General features: G+C 39.7%; 1 protein-coding gene across 2 annotated transcripts; it reads left to right on the top strand.

The window, feature by feature from the left end:
* The first annotated feature begins 3682 nt into the window (after positions 1–3682).
* ppp2r2ab (protein phosphatase 2, regulatory subunit B, alpha b) lies at positions 3683–19400 on the top strand. Of its 2 annotated transcripts, none has more exons than XM_062434075.1 (10): positions 3683–3872; positions 5996–6064; positions 11001–11098; positions 11420–11585; positions 12383–12495; positions 13928–14105; positions 14919–15083; positions 16477–16646; positions 17360–17451; positions 17727–19400. In XM_062434075.1, exons 1-10 carry the CDS (start codon positions 3866–3868, stop codon positions 18004–18006), a joined length of 1338 nt encoding a protein of 445 aa, XP_062290059.1. In that variant the 5' UTR covers positions 3683–3865; the 3' UTR covers positions 18007–19400. The 2 variants fall into 2 exon arrangements, with proteins under 2 accessions (XP_062290059.1, XP_062290061.1); XM_062434077.1 differs by having other exon boundaries at positions 17594–17857.
* The last annotated feature ends 415 nt before the right edge of the window (positions 19401–19815 follow it).

A 19815-nucleotide genomic window follows, 5' to 3' on the forward strand; every position in this document is an offset into this window, starting at 1 on the left:
ACTAGACAAATAATTAGACAGTTGACTGAATAATAGAGGTAATAACAAGGTTGAATTATAAGCTGATTTCTGTCCTGACTTAACAGGAAAATTGGATTTTGAGTGATGTGAAAAATGAGCAATTAACTGTAAATTACAAAATGCATTTATCCCCCTTTCCCTCACTTACCTGTTCTATGTTGTGTGTGTACCATTAAATACTGTATACATGTATTTTGAGCAGCTGTGAAGGAGGTACGGTGAAGAAAAATATCTTAACCCCCCTTAGGGACAAAATGTTAATGACAGATTTATGGATATCACATGTTGCTTCAAACTGATACTGTACTGAAATACTCTCACTGATGTACATTGTCTACTGTACATTGCCTCGTACTAAATTTAGGAGCAGTAATTTATGCATACATTGAAGGGCTCCAGTCATGGCTGAAAACATCCCCAACAAGAAAGCCTTGTGTTTGTGCCTCTCTGTTTCAGAGAGCAACACATACTGCCTTCAGGAAGTCCAGCAACCCTCAATAGACAGGGTTGTACACTGGAGACTTGGACTTTGAGTTGAACGGAAAGGGTCAGCTCAACTTAATCACAAAAACACATATTTTCCCACGTACCCCTAGTGGTAACCATGGAGATGTTCTGACTTGATTTTGTCAAAATTGTAAAATGTCAGCCACATTGATGTTTGCCGCCAGCCTAAAACTGAGTTTGAATTGATTTACATCTATTCCTACTGGATTTTTCTTTTCGTAGACCAATTTTTATTGGGTTTTATTTTGTTCTTTGTGGAATTAGTGTGTATTAATGAGTCTATTTTCATCATGCTGCTATTCAAAAGTCCTTATCCGTTTCATAGGGTTAGGGTCTGATTCTTGTTCTTTCTGTTGTCATGTTACTTACAAGTGGCTGACAAATCTACTAAATTGAACCCTTTTGTGATGATCAAAGCACTAAAAAATTACATTTATAAAGTTACTCTGGATAATCAGACTTCATTGTGAACCAGTTTCATTAGAAACTACCAAAGAAATAGTCTAAGTGAAATCAGGATCTTTAAGGACGGATATGCATGACCCTCAGGCTGCCAGCAGATCACTGCAAATTGAAACATTTTCATCAGGGGTGCCCATTACTGCCCATTATATTTTTTTCATAAGTTTTTTATGCTGTCTGTCTCCATCATGACAGGCAGGTGCTGGCCTGGCAGAGGGATACATTGATACTGGCTGTCTATTGATGATTGAGGAGAACCGTGTCTGTGAAAATGCCAATTAAAGGGTCTGAAATCACTGACAGGTGACCAGGGTCAGAAAGCAGTGCCTCAAACTAAATTGACAGCTTCACTGAATCTGAAAAGACATTGCAGTTGGCAGTTTTGATAGCTCTACTCCAACTGAACAACATCCCATCAAAGACATATTCCTCTCACTGCCTATATTCTCATGGGTTTGCCATGTCATGGCACTCCTCACATTCTTGCATTTGTCAGCGAGCCATGGTTTAGGAATGCTGTATTATTCTTTTCTGGATGATATAAAGGATCTGAAGCGTCTATGCGGGTTGTGCAGCTATCACATACACATCTGAAGGCCTCTGTGCTTGTGGTGTTAAGGCATCTTGCAAGCTCCTCAATCTCCTGCAGAGTCCAACAGACAGCAGTTCCTTTGCAATATACATGACTTACTGAAAATAATGTGAGGAGAAGAGAAATGTCTTTTTCTAAAATTTTGATGGTGCAATAAGACAGTACAGGTACATTTTAGATCGCTAAAGTCATGAATGAAAACAGGCGTGTATCTTAAGAATGCTAGGTGTGGTTCTTATTACTCATTGCAGTTTTGTTTTTCACATGTGTACATAAGTGTCCACATAGAACATAATCAGTGTTGTATTAAAGATAACGTCTAACTAATCAAGTATGTAAACTAACATCATCCTTGAAATAAGCAGATTCAAGTCTCTCAGTGTCTTTTCTAATTTCTCCCCCTTTTCTAGTTTTCTATGTCAGTTCACCAACACAAACCAAGATGATCCAAAAACATCATTCCTATAATTGCTGTGATTGTTTTCTACATAGTCTGCAACACTGACAGTTGTTGCTATCTAGTTGCAAACCACTATCCTGGATCTCTCTTTTAAGACAAGGTAAGCATTTTACAACCAAACTATTTTTGTCTCATATATCACAACAAGAGCTCATATTTTCCATTTAACACATTGTACGTTGTCCAAGTTTCACTGACCTAAATCCCTTTACGCTTTAAGGGGGGGTTTCTGACATTTTCCCAAGACACACTGAAAGGTTATGTTCTTGTAAGGCCTCATTTATTTGTCAGAATAGCTCAGCAGCTATAGTTTTTTGTTTTTGTTTTTGTTTTTAAGTTTGTCAGATGTTAACAGTGCAACAATGATAAACACATCTAATTATGACTAGATTTATGTTTTTGGATCAATGATTAAAAAGTAACTGAAAGCTTCAGATTTTCCTGAATTTGTGCTTTTTGAGTACGTTCTAAAATCAATATTATGCAGTACTTTTCAACTGCTTCTGTCAAGTCAGGGATTACAGAGTAACCATATTGTTCTTATAAATTCTTCTCAAGGATTCTCAATTTGCTGTAAATTTGTTTTGAATCTTGTACACAGATTTAACTTTATTGACCAAGTATGATAATGAATTTGTGCTGGTTCTCTAAAGCTCTCAATGTTACTTATGCACAGTTCAAAAGCATACAAATACATCATCAGCTAAAAAAAGCACAACTAAAATAAGCAAACAACAAACATATGACACAGCTAGCAGGCAAGAGTGTGGTAAACATACAGGCCAGATTGTTACTGTTTACTACATTTCACTATATACATACAACACTATATACAGGGTTGTGGCAGTGCTAGAGTGTAGAACAGCAAAAAAGAATACGGGATTAAATAGTGTATGAATAATGAGTCACTGTATGTACAGAGGTGATTTATATGCATATTGATGGATACAGTATCAGGATCAATTCATTAGCCAAGAATACACAGAAGTTCTCTATGTTTGCTCCCACAAACGCAACAGGAGTAAAAATATAACAATTAAAGTGGGATAATAATAATAATGAAACTACAAAATAAACAAGGTAGTACTAGAATTAAATGAAAAAAGTATATTCATAGGATTGAATAACAATAGTTTTGAGATGGGATAAAAAAGTTTAAATGAAGTATTGACCATACCAAAGGAAATATGCACTGTGCTATGGGTGTACAGCATACAGTTTGCTTAATTATACAGTACATATTCATACAAATTGAGAAAGCTTTCAAAAAATATATATATATATATCACCACAATTTTCTAAAGCATCCTTGAATTAGAGAAGGGTGGTTGGTGAGGTGAATGTATTCATATTGAAATTGATATAATTGACTAACATTGTACATTGTCTTGAGTGCTTTGCGACACAGGAAAATATTCATACATCAGTAATGCTCGCATGAATTAGGACAGTCTGATACTCATCATCACTGCGTTAGGTGTCTGTTCATCTACGTGCACGTGCGCGTAGCCTTGCTGTACGTGTACGCGCATCATAAAAACCCTTTGGTTCACGTGCGGAAAGAGACTAGAGAGAGGGGTGGGGGAGAAGTGACTTGTGGGATGATGCGGAGTAGCCGGCGGGGAGAGAGTGACTGACACCATAGAATACAGTACACACACACAGAGAGAGAGAAAAACAGAGTGCGGAGCGGGAAAGAAAAAGGAAAGCGGAGCAATATTAATCACCGGTGTTACGGTTTATTTAGTGCCCGGAAGAAGAAAAGTTCAGATCCCACGAACCCAGCGCGTGGGAGTGGGAAGCAGGATCGTGACTGTCTCGTCATGGCAGGTAAATTCAGTTTAACGATTACACACGCATACATGTATATATATATGAATAACCTCGGCAGGCCGGCATTTTTTAACACACGACTCGGCCTCGACGAGCTCTCTGCCTCGACGGCTGCAACATTTCACCAACAGCCGAGTGTCAGTTAAGCTAACGGCAGCTAGCTAACACAACCGAGCTAGTGCTAACGGCGGCTAGCCAGCAAACTCCGGTGTCATCTCCGAGCCAGCTAAGGCTAAGCTAGCCAGCTGCTTCTAGCAAAGCCATAGCTGTTTACCATTTATTTCACCGGCCTGGGAGCAGTCTTGCAAGCTAATTTTTTGTTAGCCAAATATCTCGTAGCTTTAGCGTTTAAACGGCTGCTTGTCAGACTTGTACACGGGAGCTTACAAACAGATTGATTTTAAGGTAGCTTATCTGCTGTTATTGCTGGAAAAAGGAGCGCACAGAGCTTCTTTCTGCTCCCTTGCACACATTTCTCAAACATGCCAGGACTGGCGAGCTAACATTAGCTCAAACTTTGACATTGCCCACATGCAGGCTAGCAGTCCAGGCCTGCAACATGATTGGACTAGCTGTTAAATAATCTTTGCAATTTATCTAAAAGGACTCAAGAATCAGAGAGTTCGTTGATGAGGGGTTATAAATAAACCTAAAGATGTAAAATCTCCACCCCAATCAAAACTTAAGATAGTCTAGGATTGATTTAGCTTAACGTAGCATTTCACGTTTCATTCATCAGCTGGTACTTGTGCAGTGGGTGTAGAGTTATTAAAGATTATATGCGTGTTCAGTCCTTTTTAGTCAAATTAGATTGATGGCTATCTAATCATTCAGCAAAAATAGGTCCCCAGTAATATATTTAGGACATCTATTTAGTCTATTTGGGCGGGGAAATGACACTGGTCCCCAGGCAGAGGCATTGCACATTATCCCCTTGTTGAAACTGATTGATGAGATGATTTGCACATTAAATACTTTTATGGATTTTGCATTTTTTTTTCCTGTCAAAAAAGTGCAGGCAGGCAGTAGAAGTGAGGAGTGTGCATTTTATCCTTACCAGCCTAAACCCTGTCCTGCCTTCTTGTTTTAAACCATGATTCATTTCAGAGTACGCTTGTGATGAAACCATGGTGACTCATAAATGTCCTTGATTTCTCTGCAGAGTTTGTTCCACCACGGGTTGGACGTTTTTATCGACAAAGCAGACCAGTTTTTATTGTGTAATAACTGAAATGGTCACGTGTAAAAATATGAGGAATTCAAACACCTTTTGTTGTGTAAGGAGCTATGTTGATGGACCTGTTGAGGCGAGAGATGGTGGTCATAACATCTAAAAGGGCAAAGTGTTTTTTTTTTTTTCTTTAAGGTATTTTCAACATAAGAATCTGGCATGAGAGCATCACCTGTGGACTGGATTAAAATAAAATATTTCAGGACTGAATTCACCTCCTATTTGTCTGATCTGGAGTTTAGTCTGCATGTATGAACACTGACTTTTCTCTTAACAGGAGAAAACTACAGTGTCTACGTCTCAAAGCAGATTTCATGAAAATATGAACTACTCTACAGACAGTTTATACACACATTGAATGCCTTTGAATGGCCTGTATTTCCATACAGTTTAAACATGTTGGCTATTTATTGTGGCCATAACACAACTGGTTTTGCCAGTATTGTGTGTGTGTGTGTTTAGAGCAGCTGAAGGTTGCTACATCTTAATTTGTTTTAGGAGAGATTGAAATATTTCATGAGAGATAAATGTCATCTCAGTCTTACTTTTTAGTTGTTTTTTTTTAAGACTAGGTTTGCAGAAGGTTGTGAGAGGATATGTGCACATGTGTGACCGTACAATTTTTTTGCAACAAGTCCACCATGTTTCTTAAGTCCCGACATCATTTCGACAATCTCTCGCTGCAGAAATATACTGCACATCTGCATATGTGAGGGATATACTAAATTCACTGCTGCTAAAGTGCATTATCATTGCCAAAAAATGTCAAATCATGCCAACGTCAGAGTAAACAGCAGCTGCAATACAGTTAAGCTCTTGAAAATATCCGGAAGATCAACATTAAACCAGCAAGAAATTTGCATGAATGTTTTTCTCTTTCTCCCTGCAGGACCTGGAGGTGACATGCAGTGGTGCTTCTCTCAGGTGAAAGGAGCCATTGATGATGACGTAGCTGAAGGTATGTGTCCTGCCAAAACATTGGGTATTTATAAGTGTAAAGCAAAGCGAGGATGGGAGCGATGAAGGGGGGGTGTTTTATAGGTATTACACAACAGCTTACAGTGAGTGAGTGAGCAGATAGTATCACAATATCTTAGTCACGTGTTTCATTTTCACCGACTGGATAAAGCACAGTTTAGCTGTGGTGCCACACCTTTCACCTATGCACTCCCTGCTGCAGGACGATAATAGCGCAGGTCATGAGTCATGTTACCTTTTTTATAACGATGAATGAAACAATACTGTGTATGTGTACGCGACAGTGAGGTTTTTTCTCTTTTACTATGCAGTATATATGATTTTATTGTGTCTTCCATGGACATGCAGGACGGAGTCCAGATCAAATTTCCATACAGGGACATTAAAGTTGATCTTATCTTATCTCATCTTATTAAACACACCTGTGATTCTCTGTCCTCACAGCGTACCTCGTAATAATTAATTTCACTGAACTATAAACAGAAAGTCATGGATTGTTATGCAATACCGAGAAACATTTTATGGTATTTGCCAAAACGGTAGAGTCAAAAAAGCCCTCTTTAACATCTGTTGTGACTGTAAAAATAGGAACTCTGATAAATAGACTTGATTGACACGTTTATGCCTTCTGTTATCTCTTTATTCCATCAGGGGGGTGTTTTTAGGGAACAAAGTGACATTATTTTAGCAAACTCTGATAGACGGCTGCGTCAGAAACAACAAGCTACTTCATCCTCCAGATGGTGGTTGGTGAACACAGGGGAGGCTCCTACAGCTCCAGTTTTAGTCTGTCCAAGTTAGACTGAACATGCATAATTAATAACATCACTTAAAACTACTTGGTGGAACAATGAAGGCTCGACTTAGGAAATAAATCCTCATGTCAAACTCTGTCTGGCTGTGTTTTACGACTTAAGGGTTAGATTTGTTGTCTTTTCAGGTGTATTTCAGCAGTAGATGACCTGTATGAAGGTTTTAATTGATCGCACATATTGACATGATTGAAATGAGTTCATTTAGAGAGTCATGATGTCAGCCTGTTTTCTGAATCTCTTGCTATATTGGAGCTGTAATTGCTGTGTTAATTTGGCGCTCAAAGACTTCCTGCTGCTGCTCCGCGTTAAAAGCTTTCCACTGGTGAGCCACTGGAAGACTCACGTTGTTACAGGAAGCGCAGACTCGATCGTCACTGAGGTTAGGAACTGAGTGCCATGACTCGACCATAGACGGTGAACATTTGAGTCCCTGTTTGATTCAAAATTGATCTATGCAGCAAAATACGGACTTTATTCAGCACTTTTTTGTGGGCACAGCGGTTTTAGTATTTCAGGGAGGAACGGTAAAAGAAGAAGCAGTCACAGTGAGCTGGTTTGGACACAGAGCTGCAGACGACAGGCACCGCTTGTGGGTGCAGTGCGGTTGTCCAAACTAAGGGGAAATTCAGTAAAGGAGCCTTGGGCAGGACAGACAACTGGTGACAGATGGCGTTCCAGTCAGAGATGCTGAATGATACAGCGCCTTGCATAAGCCCCCCCCTCATATGGGGGTATCACATGATTTACAAAATGATTTGTGCTGATCACATGTGTATTCATCCCTAACTAGATAAGGTGTAACCAATGGCCTTCAGAAGTCACATAGTTAGTTAAATCTCAATACAAATACACCTGTTTTGTGAAGGCCTCAGAGTTGGTTAGAGAGCATTAATAAACTGCACCACCAAACAGGTCAGGGATAAAGTTGTGGGGAAGTATAAAGCAGGGTTAGGTTATAAAAAATAAAATAAAATTTACATATATATATGTCCTGAGCTTTGAGTGTCTCACAGAGCACCATTAAATCTGTAATTGGAGGATCTACCAAGAGAAGGCTGTTAACCTAATTGGATGCAATCAAGAGCCGCTGTATACATTTGTTTACACGCACACTAATATTCCACTGTTATTCCAAATAAGATCATATTCCGAGTTTGATAGGGTCATGTAAACAGCATATACCACTAGGACGTTCAGATTTAGGCCTTTCTCTGATTAAGACATGTTGGATATGTTTATTATTCAGGTTTTAGGAGCAGCGCATTCCTAATATGCGTCTCAGTTGCGTCTTTACCGCAGGCCTCTTTCCTTTTTTCGGTCAGCCGGGTGTGTTGTAAACAAACCAACAAGCCAACAATTTCCAAGGCTGGGGTAGAGATGCATGACGGCCTGCTCGGTTGTGTAACGCACCCCTGTGCAGGCAGAGTGACATATGCTGGAGCAGGAAGGCAGACAGAGGAGAGTTGGAGAGCTATTCAGTGCGGGCTACAAAAACAGAGCGCACCTTGACGGGGACGTAGGGGATTGCTTATTATTATGATGACATGCAGCCATGGACTGACGATGACGACTCGATGTGACGCACTGAAAACACTCAGCAGTGTAGTAAACATCACGGGACAACCAAGGTCTTGGATGTACCTGTAACTACATTTATAATGTCAGTCGTATCAATATCACACTTTTTTTTATTAGTCTTGTAAGCAGCTTAGTAGGAATATTGTAATATATGGAATAGGAATATGGTAACTGGCTGAGCTGGAAAGATCCACAGCTCAGGTGGAGATGGGACCAAATTGAACTTTTTGTTTCAATGCAAAATGCTGAGCACACCATCCTCACAGTGAAGCATAGTACCCAGTAACTGCTTTTCATGAGCAGGTACTGGGAAAGTGACCAGCACTGAGGGCAAGATGGATGTTGGGGTGGACGTTCAACTTCCAGCAGGACAGTGCCCCCACGCTTATAGCCAGAGCTGCACTGGAATGGTTTAAGGCAAAGAAAATACATAACTTTAGCTACATTTACACCTAGCATCCACACTACTGCAGCGTTTTTGAACCCCTGAAAGTGAAACTTTTGAAAACGATGACAGACACCAACCTTTGCTTCCTGATTGGATCGTATTAGTAACATGTCCATCCCTGATTGGTCATTCTCCTATCATGTGACCCTTTTCTACACCAATTCAACATGGATAACGAGTTACAGGCATCACAGACTTTCATGTCCATGCTAAATAACTTCACCACTTTTCACCATTACTGCCTACATGCTCAGGAGGCAAACTTTAATTTGCATGATATTCAACAATCTGCTTCCTGTTTACTCCAGCACTCGCATGCCCAGTACACATGACTGGACATAGGATGTGTTTTTAGGCATATTAGATGTTACTATGGACGGTGATCATTTAAAAAAACTTTTATTTAAAATGCAGTTTTACAACAAATACGTATTACTCTGGACGTAGTCTTAGGTTAGCCAAGTTGAAGCCCGGACCTCAATTCAATTGAGAATCTGTCGTGAGGCTCATAAATTGCTGTTCACAGATGGTCTCCATCTAATCTGACTGAGCTTTGAGCTATTTTGCTAAGAAGAATGGGCAAAATTTGCACTCTCTTAGATTTGAGTAAATACTTACCCCAAAAGCCTTGCTGCTGTAATTGCAGTGAAGTGTTGACCATCCAGTAGATGTCTACTTTTTTTGCACTTTCAAAGCATTATGCATGTTGTGTCAAATGGTAAAAAGCCCAATAAAATCTATTTGAATTCTTGGATGTAACATTGCAAAATGTAGAAAAGTCAGAGAGAGGTCAGTACTTGCGTAAGACAAAGTATGTCTGTAAGTATGAAGTGTGAACTAGTTTACAGTACACTCCCATTAAGTAAGAGTTGTAGGAAGTTGTCAGGTCAGCAGTAATTTTCCCCTGTCTCAATCACTGCAAGGTAAACAGTAGAATTGGTACAATGCTTCACTGCTCACGGTATTCTACTTGAAACATGTGTTTACACGTTTGTAATTAGACTGTACAACACATTCCTGGATAGCATTGCATCAAAACTTGAATCAAATTCAAACCTTTTGACTTGACAACTCAGCATACTGGAGCTCTCTATGGAAATACACCTGCTGTCCCGACACAGCCTCTTCATTTTATTTGATAACATACAGTTACTTCTGTCGAGCAGATGGGATGTTTTTGGAGCTAACGATAGAAATCTTTTAGGAAGGTGCAGCTTATTACTTTGTCTTCTAGTTTTGCATAAATAAGCGAAACAACCGAGCACAGAATACAGAGTCTAAAGAATGGCTGCATGTGTTACTGTAGGGCTGTAATTTCATTATGCTCTGGTATGTTTCAGCTCTTAAACACATTCCTACAATGGAGTGACAGAATAATGTTACATGCCTGTATGCTTTCAGTTTCATCGTATTTGATTTATGCAGTTTGGAGCCACTTAGTGACTTCCATTAGCTATTACTAACACATTTTCATAGTTTCTCATTATTTTAAAACAAACACAAATCCTTCCATTTCCAGGAAAATGAAATGAAGGCTACTGGACATTAGCATCCTAATTGAACAGTAAAGTAAGCTAGCTTAGCTCGGGGTACTTGGACGTCTTACCCCCCTATCTTGGGCCTCAGGGAATACAGCGTTCACAAAGACCTCCTATTACAACCTTTTGCAGCATTGTGTTTCTGCTTCAATGGGCAGGAAAGGGTTAAGCCAGTGTGTATGTACGCGTGCATGAGCGAGCATGGCTTTATAAAGCAACATACTGCTGCTGGGTAATGCTGTCTGATTAGGGGGGGGGGGGGGTTAGGGGAAAAAATCTAGGTTACTCTTTTCCGTCTGCTCTACATGCTTTGACATCCTTTCGTATCTCCGGCCTCCACTTGTCCATCCCACGCACTCTGATTCCTGGACACATAATTCCAGGGTTAGTTTGGATTAACCGAGCCCCCCCCCCCCCCCCATTGTCTTTTAATATTAGAAAGAGACTGCTCCATCTCTCCGCGCTTCAATTTAAGAATAGCATTAAAGCCAAATGCCATCTTAAATATCTGTCATGTTTGTGTTTTGTGTTTTTCAGCGGACATCATATCTACAGTCGAGTTTAACCACACAGGGGAGCTGCTTGCCACAGGAGACAAGGGCGGGCGTGTAGTCATTTTCCAGCAGGAAATAGAGGTACCACTGCATTTCTTCTGTCTTCTGTTGAGTTTTATTCCCACACATAAGATGTTTTCCAGAAAGTCAACACCTGAAATCAAATAGTCAAAGATGATTTTATTCTAGTAGCGATTTTGTAAGCAGAGATTTAAAGTTTAAATAGTAATACGCTTGCTAGTTGCACTTCTTTGTAAAAGCAGCTGTCACTTCTTATTCAAAAGACACACGCAGCTTTTTGAAATGAAACTCATCAAATATAGAACAAAAAAATCGCCACACTAGCTTGTTCTTGTCTAACGTCTTCTTCTTTTTCATCTCTGATATTTCGGCTCCCGGCAGAATAAGAATCCGCCTCAGTTCCGGAGCGAGTACAATGTTTACAGCACTTTCCAGAGCCACGAGCCCGAGTTCGACTACTTGAAGAGTTTGGAAATAGAAGAGAAGATCAACAAGATTCGCTGGCTTCCTCAGAAGAATGCTGCTCAGTTCCTTTTGTCGACTAACGGTAAGTGAGTCATTCAGGAAGTCCATACTAGGTGTTTGAAGGTGTAAAAACGCCACTGCGCTGGTCTCTTGTGGGTTGAAAGGTGGAGGCCTCTCGAAACCCCCCCCCTAGCCACAGTACAGTACCTGACCACACCCAACATCACAGCTCGGATGCTTTTTACATTACCGCTGCACAAGGTGAAAGAAAAAATATCTTGTCACCACAAATTGACAAGAAAGACTCTTAGAATAAGCGCACACTCAGATATTTATTGACATCTGTGTTTCATTAAAACTGTTTAACTGAGAAAGTATTCAGCCGTTTTTTTATTTTCAAAGTCAAGCATAAACAAAAACTGGATTCAGTATTGCAGAAAAAGTAATGTAGTAATATCCTCCTGAAGACAAACGATTTCCAGGAAATTTTTATGTTAGTAAGAATAGTGATAAGTAATGTTTTTGTTTCCCTTTATCTACCTCCAATACATTATCCAACCTCTACTCCTCTCTGAACATCATATTGGTTGATGACAATCTATAGACCGCTCATTCTCCACATGAAAGTCTGAAAGGAACTCGAAGTTACTTGAAGTTGTTATTCTTTAATGCCAGATGGCACTAATGAAATGTAAACATACTAATTATCACTGGAAATTTAAAGTGATCAAAGATATGTAAGAGAGCATAGGGGAACATAAGACTTAATTTATGCCAAGAGTGATTTAAAAAAAAAAAAAAAAAAAAAAGAAGAAGAAGAAAAAAATGTTGGTGCTGCTATTAACTGCATGTTTTTTTTTCTTGTTTTTTCTTTTACAGATAAGACAATTAAGTTGTGGAAAATCAGTGAACGAGACAAGAGACCAGAGGGCTATAACCTGAAAGAGGAGGATGGACGCTATAAAGATCCCAACACTATCACATCACTGCAGGTCAGTCCTCGAGTCATATACAACCTGAGAGGTATTTCAAGAGATGGGATCAATCATAGACCAGAGCTCCTATGCAGCTGCAAATTAATCCCTATGCATTTATTTGATACTTGATGTAGTAAAGGAGCAGTGCTGCCTAGCTCAGTAGTTTACTTCCTTTGGTAATGCAGGCTGCAGTTTTCAAGTCTGTCTTAAAACAACAGTCAGGAGCCCTAATGAACATTGAAACATGGTTTTCTGGCTGTAATCATTCCTCCTGTTGATACTGGCAATTAGAAGATCCCTTCATAATGCACTTACAGTGTAAATGATGGGGGACAAAAACCACATTCCTCCTTCTGTGCAAACATGTATTTAAAAGACCTGAAACTAATATGAAGCTTCAGCTTTCCAGATTATTCAAATCAAGTAGATATCTTTCAACGTCTTTTTAGTGCTAAAGTCCCTCTTTTTGTTACTATACTTACACCACAACTCCACAGGGAAACACTGTCTGAGGACTTAGTATGACTAACTCAGACTGAAGAGGATCTTTTAATAGTCAGTATGAACCGGAGGAGTGATTACAGTGAGGGAAATCTTTTTCAGTGTTCATACGGACATGAGACTGTTATTTAAAGATAGACTTGGAAAAAAATGCAAACTTATCCTTTTTAACATGATCCTGAGATATCTAATCAGCCAAAGTAACTTATAAGACCTGTAAGGGTGTAATGTAGCTGCATGGGGGCTTCATCTGTGATCAAAGTGCATCTTGACAGGAAGATTTAAAAGTTATACCTCTATCTTGTAAAAGAAGCTAATGCCTCGCCTAATTCCAAATGTTATGACCATTGATGCAAAAATCTTAAACAAGGGTATGTTAGAAGTTAGGAACGGCTACCGGTTTGGTTTCCTGTTCTGATGCTGAAAATAACTTTAACTCCCAATCTGTGCTACTCCAGCAGCTCCTTGTTTACACTCCTGTCACAACAACACACCACCTTCGGGGTGTATAGTTATCAAGGCATTCAGCCAAAAAGCTCACGTTTTTATTGATGTTGGCACAAAATTCAAAGACAGGAATTGAGGTTTTAAATAAAGGCTTTTTAATTATAAAAAGATTTCCCTCCCGAGTGTTCTTCACTGTTGATTTAACAGCTCTCATTGACAATGCTCAAGAAATTCTGCAGACTGTTTGACATCTATTACCAGTGTAGAGGTCTACATTGATTTAAAAAGAAGCATTTTTGATTCGTCAGATGCACATAAAACACACAAGCAGTTGAAATACATCCTGTATAGAGAGAGAGAGGGTGCTTCCTATTTCAGTCAGCTAACTGAACACATGCACTGTCTACATGCTCTGGAGATAAATATCTATGGAGAGATTTGTGACACATAAGAAATGTTACCGGTTTCAGATGATGACCCATTTTTGCTCATTCCTCAGGTACCAGTTTTAATACCCATGGACCTCATGGTGGAAGCCAGTCCACGGAGGGTGTTCGCCAACGCTCACACCTACCATATCAACTCTATCTCAGTCAACAGCGACAACGAGACTTACCTGTCTGCAGACGACCTCCGCATCAACCTCTGGCACCTCGAGATTACCGACCGCAGCTTCAGTATCCTTAAAGTCCACCTCCACTTAGATGTCCTATTGTTGCTTCACTTGTCTTGTTTGACCTGTGAAAGATGTTTTCACATTTATCTGCTGAAAAGAGGATGTTTCTTTATGCCCACTCTTATTTTGAGTCTAGTTCTGGTGTTTTAAGTCTACACTTTGTTTGCTCTGGTCTGAATCAGGGGAATGAGTTGTTGCATTTTCTCCTGGGTTCAGTTACTTTTTATGCAGGAAAAAAATCAAGTGAATCAAAATGCATCACTAAAAGCCACAAGAGTGTTCACTGTGTTCATTGGTTATTTGTGTCTGTGGCAGGATATTAATAGAAAATGTACTTTGTTGTGTTAGTCCAGGTCAGATGTAGATTAACTCTCCAGCTGTCTGGTAACAGCTGTTGATTTTGCTCATTCTATTATTTAAAGCACACCTGGTTTTGCAGAGTATAACTTGCATTCGGGTCCGTTCAAGGTTCCCATCACAGACAGACCACTTCAGAATTAGCCTGGGACCTTTTATTAAAGGGCCTAGGTACAGTTGTTTTGGTTTACACCTGAGCATGATTGCAGTATTCACATCTGCCCAAACTTATCGTACCAAGGTGGAAAAACATCTGAACGTCTGGTTCAACCAGACTAAACAGTGATGTTCGATAACGCCCGTATGAGCATGATATGTGACATCACATTTTCAGTGAAGTAGGAGACGTCTCACAACCAGCGATTGAACTTCTCAAATGCAAACTATCTGCATAGTCATGGATTTTTGATTTTCCAGTGGAAAGATTGTGTATGCTTCTTAACCGTGTGCTCTTCAGATATTGTTGACATTAAACCAGCCAACATGGAGGAGCTAACGGAGGTGATAACAGCAGCCGAGTTCCACCCTCATCAGTGTAACACCTTCGTGTACAGCAGCAGCAAAGGAACTATCCGTCTGTGTGACATGAGGGCTTCAGCGCTGTGTGACAAGCACTCCAAATGTGAGTACCTACTTTGTTACTCTGCTATTACTCACCATATGTCTACCTTGGCAGGTGGCTTAAGTACTGAATTTATTGTGCTAAACCAACAGATAGTCATTGAATTTAGAGCTGCCCCGGTTGCCACATTACTGCGGTAACACAATCATGTCAAGCTGATTACTAACTCGCTGATGAGTGAGTGGCTCAAGTGATGGGACATTAGTTATTCCCTCAGGCTTGACAACGAATGATAAAGATAGACATTTTGACTCTATAGACTCTAAAGAATAGACTACTACAGGATTAAATGCTTTAGAAAAGTTTACTATATTGGTCTGAATATAAGTTGTTTTTTTCCCTGGAAATATGTCTGAAAAATTGGGTTTGTCTTATCTTTAGAGCCAGGGCGATGTATCAGGCGACCAATATTGGCCAATCACAAATATATCTTTAACGGCATAAAAGTTGGCCGATACATATATTATATATGTATATATTATAATTCTTTAAAGTTATATAGGCAGCTTTATCTTAATTCATTTTTCATATATACATGTTGATAATTATTAAATTCTCAGTGAAGAATCGGAATTGTTTTACTCCCTAATATCGGCATCGTCCCCAGAAAATCCATTATCGGTCGGGCTCTACTTATGTTTGGAGTCCATTACATGGTCACAACATCAGATCTTTTTTGAATAAAGAAAGTACAGGTGTAATACCGACTCCTACACAGAGTGTTGCATTATGGTTTGTTTGTAGCCTTAATGTTGTTAGTCTAGCGAGTGTCCTAAATTCTGTTATAGTGAGTGTTGGAGTCAGTGTGCCCTAAAGGTGTTTCATTAGTCCAGTTTAACCTGCAGGTTAAACTCTAAAGGCTTGTGTAATGTGTTTTTCTGCCACGGAGGAAATAAATTTATGATAAGTGAGAATGAGTTCAAAGTGTCTTCAGAGGTCTCTACTGCACAAACGTAATATATCAAGCTGCCAAATTTCCCTGTCACTGATGATAAGCAGCCCAAAAAGTCAAACATGCAGTATTATAAATGTTGGAGAAAATAGTTTTTGACACCTTCCAAGAGCCTGGTAGAACAGTGTGAGTATCTAACTACATTATGATGTAAACATATTAAAAAAAAAATAGTCTCCCAAAAACAAGTGTAGGAAAAGGGGGTCATCTTGTATTCAAGCCAATATGGTCTTAAGAAGCCATTATTTTATAACAGCTATTTTTTTGTGGCAGATATTGCAATAGGTTTTAATGGCTTCGCTAATTTGTGCACTTAAAAAAAATTGATACCTTGGCAGCTTTAACTGAACTACACTGTATCTCATACTAAACATTTGGAGAGCACTGCAGTTTATGTTGTCTTTTTACTTAAGTTTGTATCAACCTTTTTTTCTTGTCCAGTGTTTGAGGAGCCAGAAGATCCCAGCAATCGCTCCTTCTTCTCTGAGATCATATCCTCAATCTCAGATGTTAAGTTTAGCCACAACGGACGCTACATGATGACCAGAGACTACCTGTCTGTAAAGATTTGGGACTTAAACATGGAGAGCAGGCCAGTGGAGACCTATCAGGTGAGATTGACGTGTGCTGTCAAGTTTGTTACGCTATTGTAATCAGACTGCGAGTGATCTCATGAGCTTTGTATTAACACTGTTTGATGGCACTATTGTAGTATAGAGCAGCAGGTACAGTATAGTCCAACAGTGGAAATGCCTGTCCTCCTTAATTCTGTAACTTTGTGCTCTGAGAATCTCCTGTTGGTCATATTGTAATACCACAAACAAGTTTCACCCAGTTGAATGAAACTTAAAATAAATTAATTTGGGTTTGCTGGCTAAATTCATACAGGAAAACTGACAAGCCTAGTGAACATAGTTAAAAGTCAGATGATTTTGTTGTTTTCTAAACCAAAATAACACTTAGTATTAATTTCAGTCCTGTTATTTTATTGATAAGGTGATAATGTGTCCACTCCCTCTAAATAAAACACAGAATTATAATTAAAATGTAATGTGCATGTTGGTGCTGTTTACTTGTTTAATTGTAAAGATGGATTTGTTGCAGTGACCACACCTTTTTTTTTTTTTAACCATTCCTTGTAGTTTCAAATCATGGCCACTAGGTGGCACCTTTGGCTTTGCTGTGTGTCTGTTTTCTAAACAGCAGCAAGTTACTCCATTGTGATTGTATGGTATGGTAGTGAAGCTCTTTGACAGTGGATGTGTGTCTTTTCTAGAAGTCCTAGTTGTAGTATTCCTCTCACACCTGCCTCTGATAATTACAGGTTCATGAGTACCTGAGGAGCAAGCTGTGCTCGCTCTACGAAAACGACTGCATCTTTGACAAGTTTGAATGCTGCTGGAATGGCAATGACAGGTGAGGGCATGAAGGTAGACTAAACACCTCATAAAAACAACAAACTTTCTAGGTAGCACTGTCTTTGTTTACGCCGCTCATCTGTTTTGGGAAGATGACATCATGATCTCCATGGCTGATGCCCTTACATTGGATTTTGCAGGTTTTTCTTACATCTCCAAATCAGGGAAAAGATCATTTGAATCATCTTTTTAGAAGTGTTGGTTATCATGATGAAGTTACTTCCGAAATAGCTTTTGATAAAGGCTAACAGACCTTTCCCATGTCCCTGTCAGTGTGGTGATGACCGGCTCATACAACAACTTCTTCCGGATGTTCGACCGCGGCCAAAGGCGGGACGTAACTTTGGAGGCGTCCCGAGAAAACAGCAAGCCCATGCAGGTCCTAAAGCCCCGCAAGGTGTGCGCAGGCGGCAAGCGCAAGAAGGACGAAATCAGCGTGGACAGTTTGGACTTCAACAAGAAGATCCTTCACACTGCCTGGCACCCCCAGGACAACATCATCGCAGTGGCGACGACCAACAACCTCTACATATTCCAGGATAAAGTGAACTAACTGCAGGGTGAGCTCACGTGAGATCTGGCGCCGGGCGATGTCAATGTCGTACCAACCCGCCGCCTCGCAGCCTCACTCAGGGTGATCTGTGGTAACGCCGACAACCAGCATCCCTGTCCGCCGCTACTGGGTGACCAGACTTTGCCACTTTGTTCCAGATGTGGACAGAGGAAGCCTCGCTCTTGCCCATCATCAGCCTCTGTGGCAGAGTGACACCTGCCTTGTTGTTTAAGTGATGTTGTGCCAATTTTTTTTTTTTTTTTTTCTTGGGATGGTTTTTTTTTTTTTCTTTTTTGCCAGCCCACCTTCTTCCCCAGGGGTAACATGGGTAAACTGTTTAATTTCCTGAAAAATCCTGAATACAAACACACTTATTTTTATAACTTTTTTTCCCCCTCCAACGGCTCTGTGGTAGAAAGATGAAAAACACTTATTTAGTATGTTCCCCTATTGTCCTGTGCCATTGTAGTGTTTATTTTTCTAAGAGAGAATTGCCAGTCTGTTTTTTTTTTTTGTTTTCTTGTGTATACTTCTTTTTTTTATTCATCTGTCATACTGTCATAGTATTCTTTGAGTCTCTTCACATCTCCCCTCTTTCAATAAACCATGCATACACAACAGTCAATAAAGTATGCTCCTACTTTTACTGGACAGCAGCACATCAGCGGTTGCCTCCTGGATGTCAAGAGGCACAGTGTGTCAGATTCAAAGCGTGGTCCAGTGAGGAGTCACCCTGCTCACTGTCACTGTGTCTCAGGCTCTTAATGGCCAAATAGATCCAGAATCCAGGAGAAAGATTTTCTTTTTTTTGACTGACTGTTTTCATATCTTTTGTGTATTGGTTCCCTTTCCTTCTTTTGTTTTGTGTTCAACAATAGTCAGGTATAAGAGTTAGCCTATTCAAAGATAATTATTATGATTGTCATATTTATATTAAAAAAGGTTAAAAATGTCACCTGATTTGTTCCGTCCCATTTTGTGAAATGAAGCTGGACCTTAACATATCTTTTTTTTGAGTGATCTTAAGTATTGTCTTCCCATGGTGTACCACAGCTCTGAAGCAGTACTTCACAACAGGGGAAAAAACCTTTTTGATTTAACACTGGACTCTTTGCACCAACTAAAGTACTTGGATGTCTGTGTTGTAACACTGCAGTTTAAAATGAGACATTATGTGAGGCATTAAGTCACTTAAAGTGTTTGTTTAAACTACTACAGACATTATTACTGCTACTGTATGTGATGGTACAATAAGCTGCACAAGGATTTGCAGTGGTTGATGTCTCCACACCTTATTTAAAATGTGGATAGTTAAAACTATATTGATGCCTCTAGTAATGTGTAACTACAATTTTAATCTATGACAGTGAAGATAATAAAGGAACTACTTTTTGCATCCTTGTGATTGCCTGATCGTTGGTGGGATCTCATGCGTACTACACTCATTTTATCTTGTATTATTTATCGGTGTTTATGTCATGCTCAGGGTTGTACATCAGATGCTTAAATCAACAGACCTCCCACATCCAAGTGTACACTATAAACAAACACAGGACCAGCTGATTTCACTGATAAGGACACCTTCAGATAGAACCACGTGTACAGACTGTAGTGCAACTGCTGGGTTTCAATCATTAAAAACTGCCCGCAGCTCACTTGTAGATCCAGATGTGAATCTGTCACTGATCCGAGCAATGACAACCAGCCGCTCTGGATCTTGAGCAACCACTTAAGAGTTCATTGAAATCAGCTTGTGTGATGTGTGCATGAGCCAAGCTCTGGGCCACACGGCTGCCTCGTGTCTCGACT

Source organism: Scomber scombrus, chromosome 15 (genome assembly GCF_963691925.1).
Source record: "Scomber scombrus chromosome 15, fScoSco1.1, whole genome shotgun sequence".
NCBI lineage: Eukaryota > Metazoa > Chordata > Actinopteri > Scombriformes > Scombridae > Scomber > Scomber scombrus.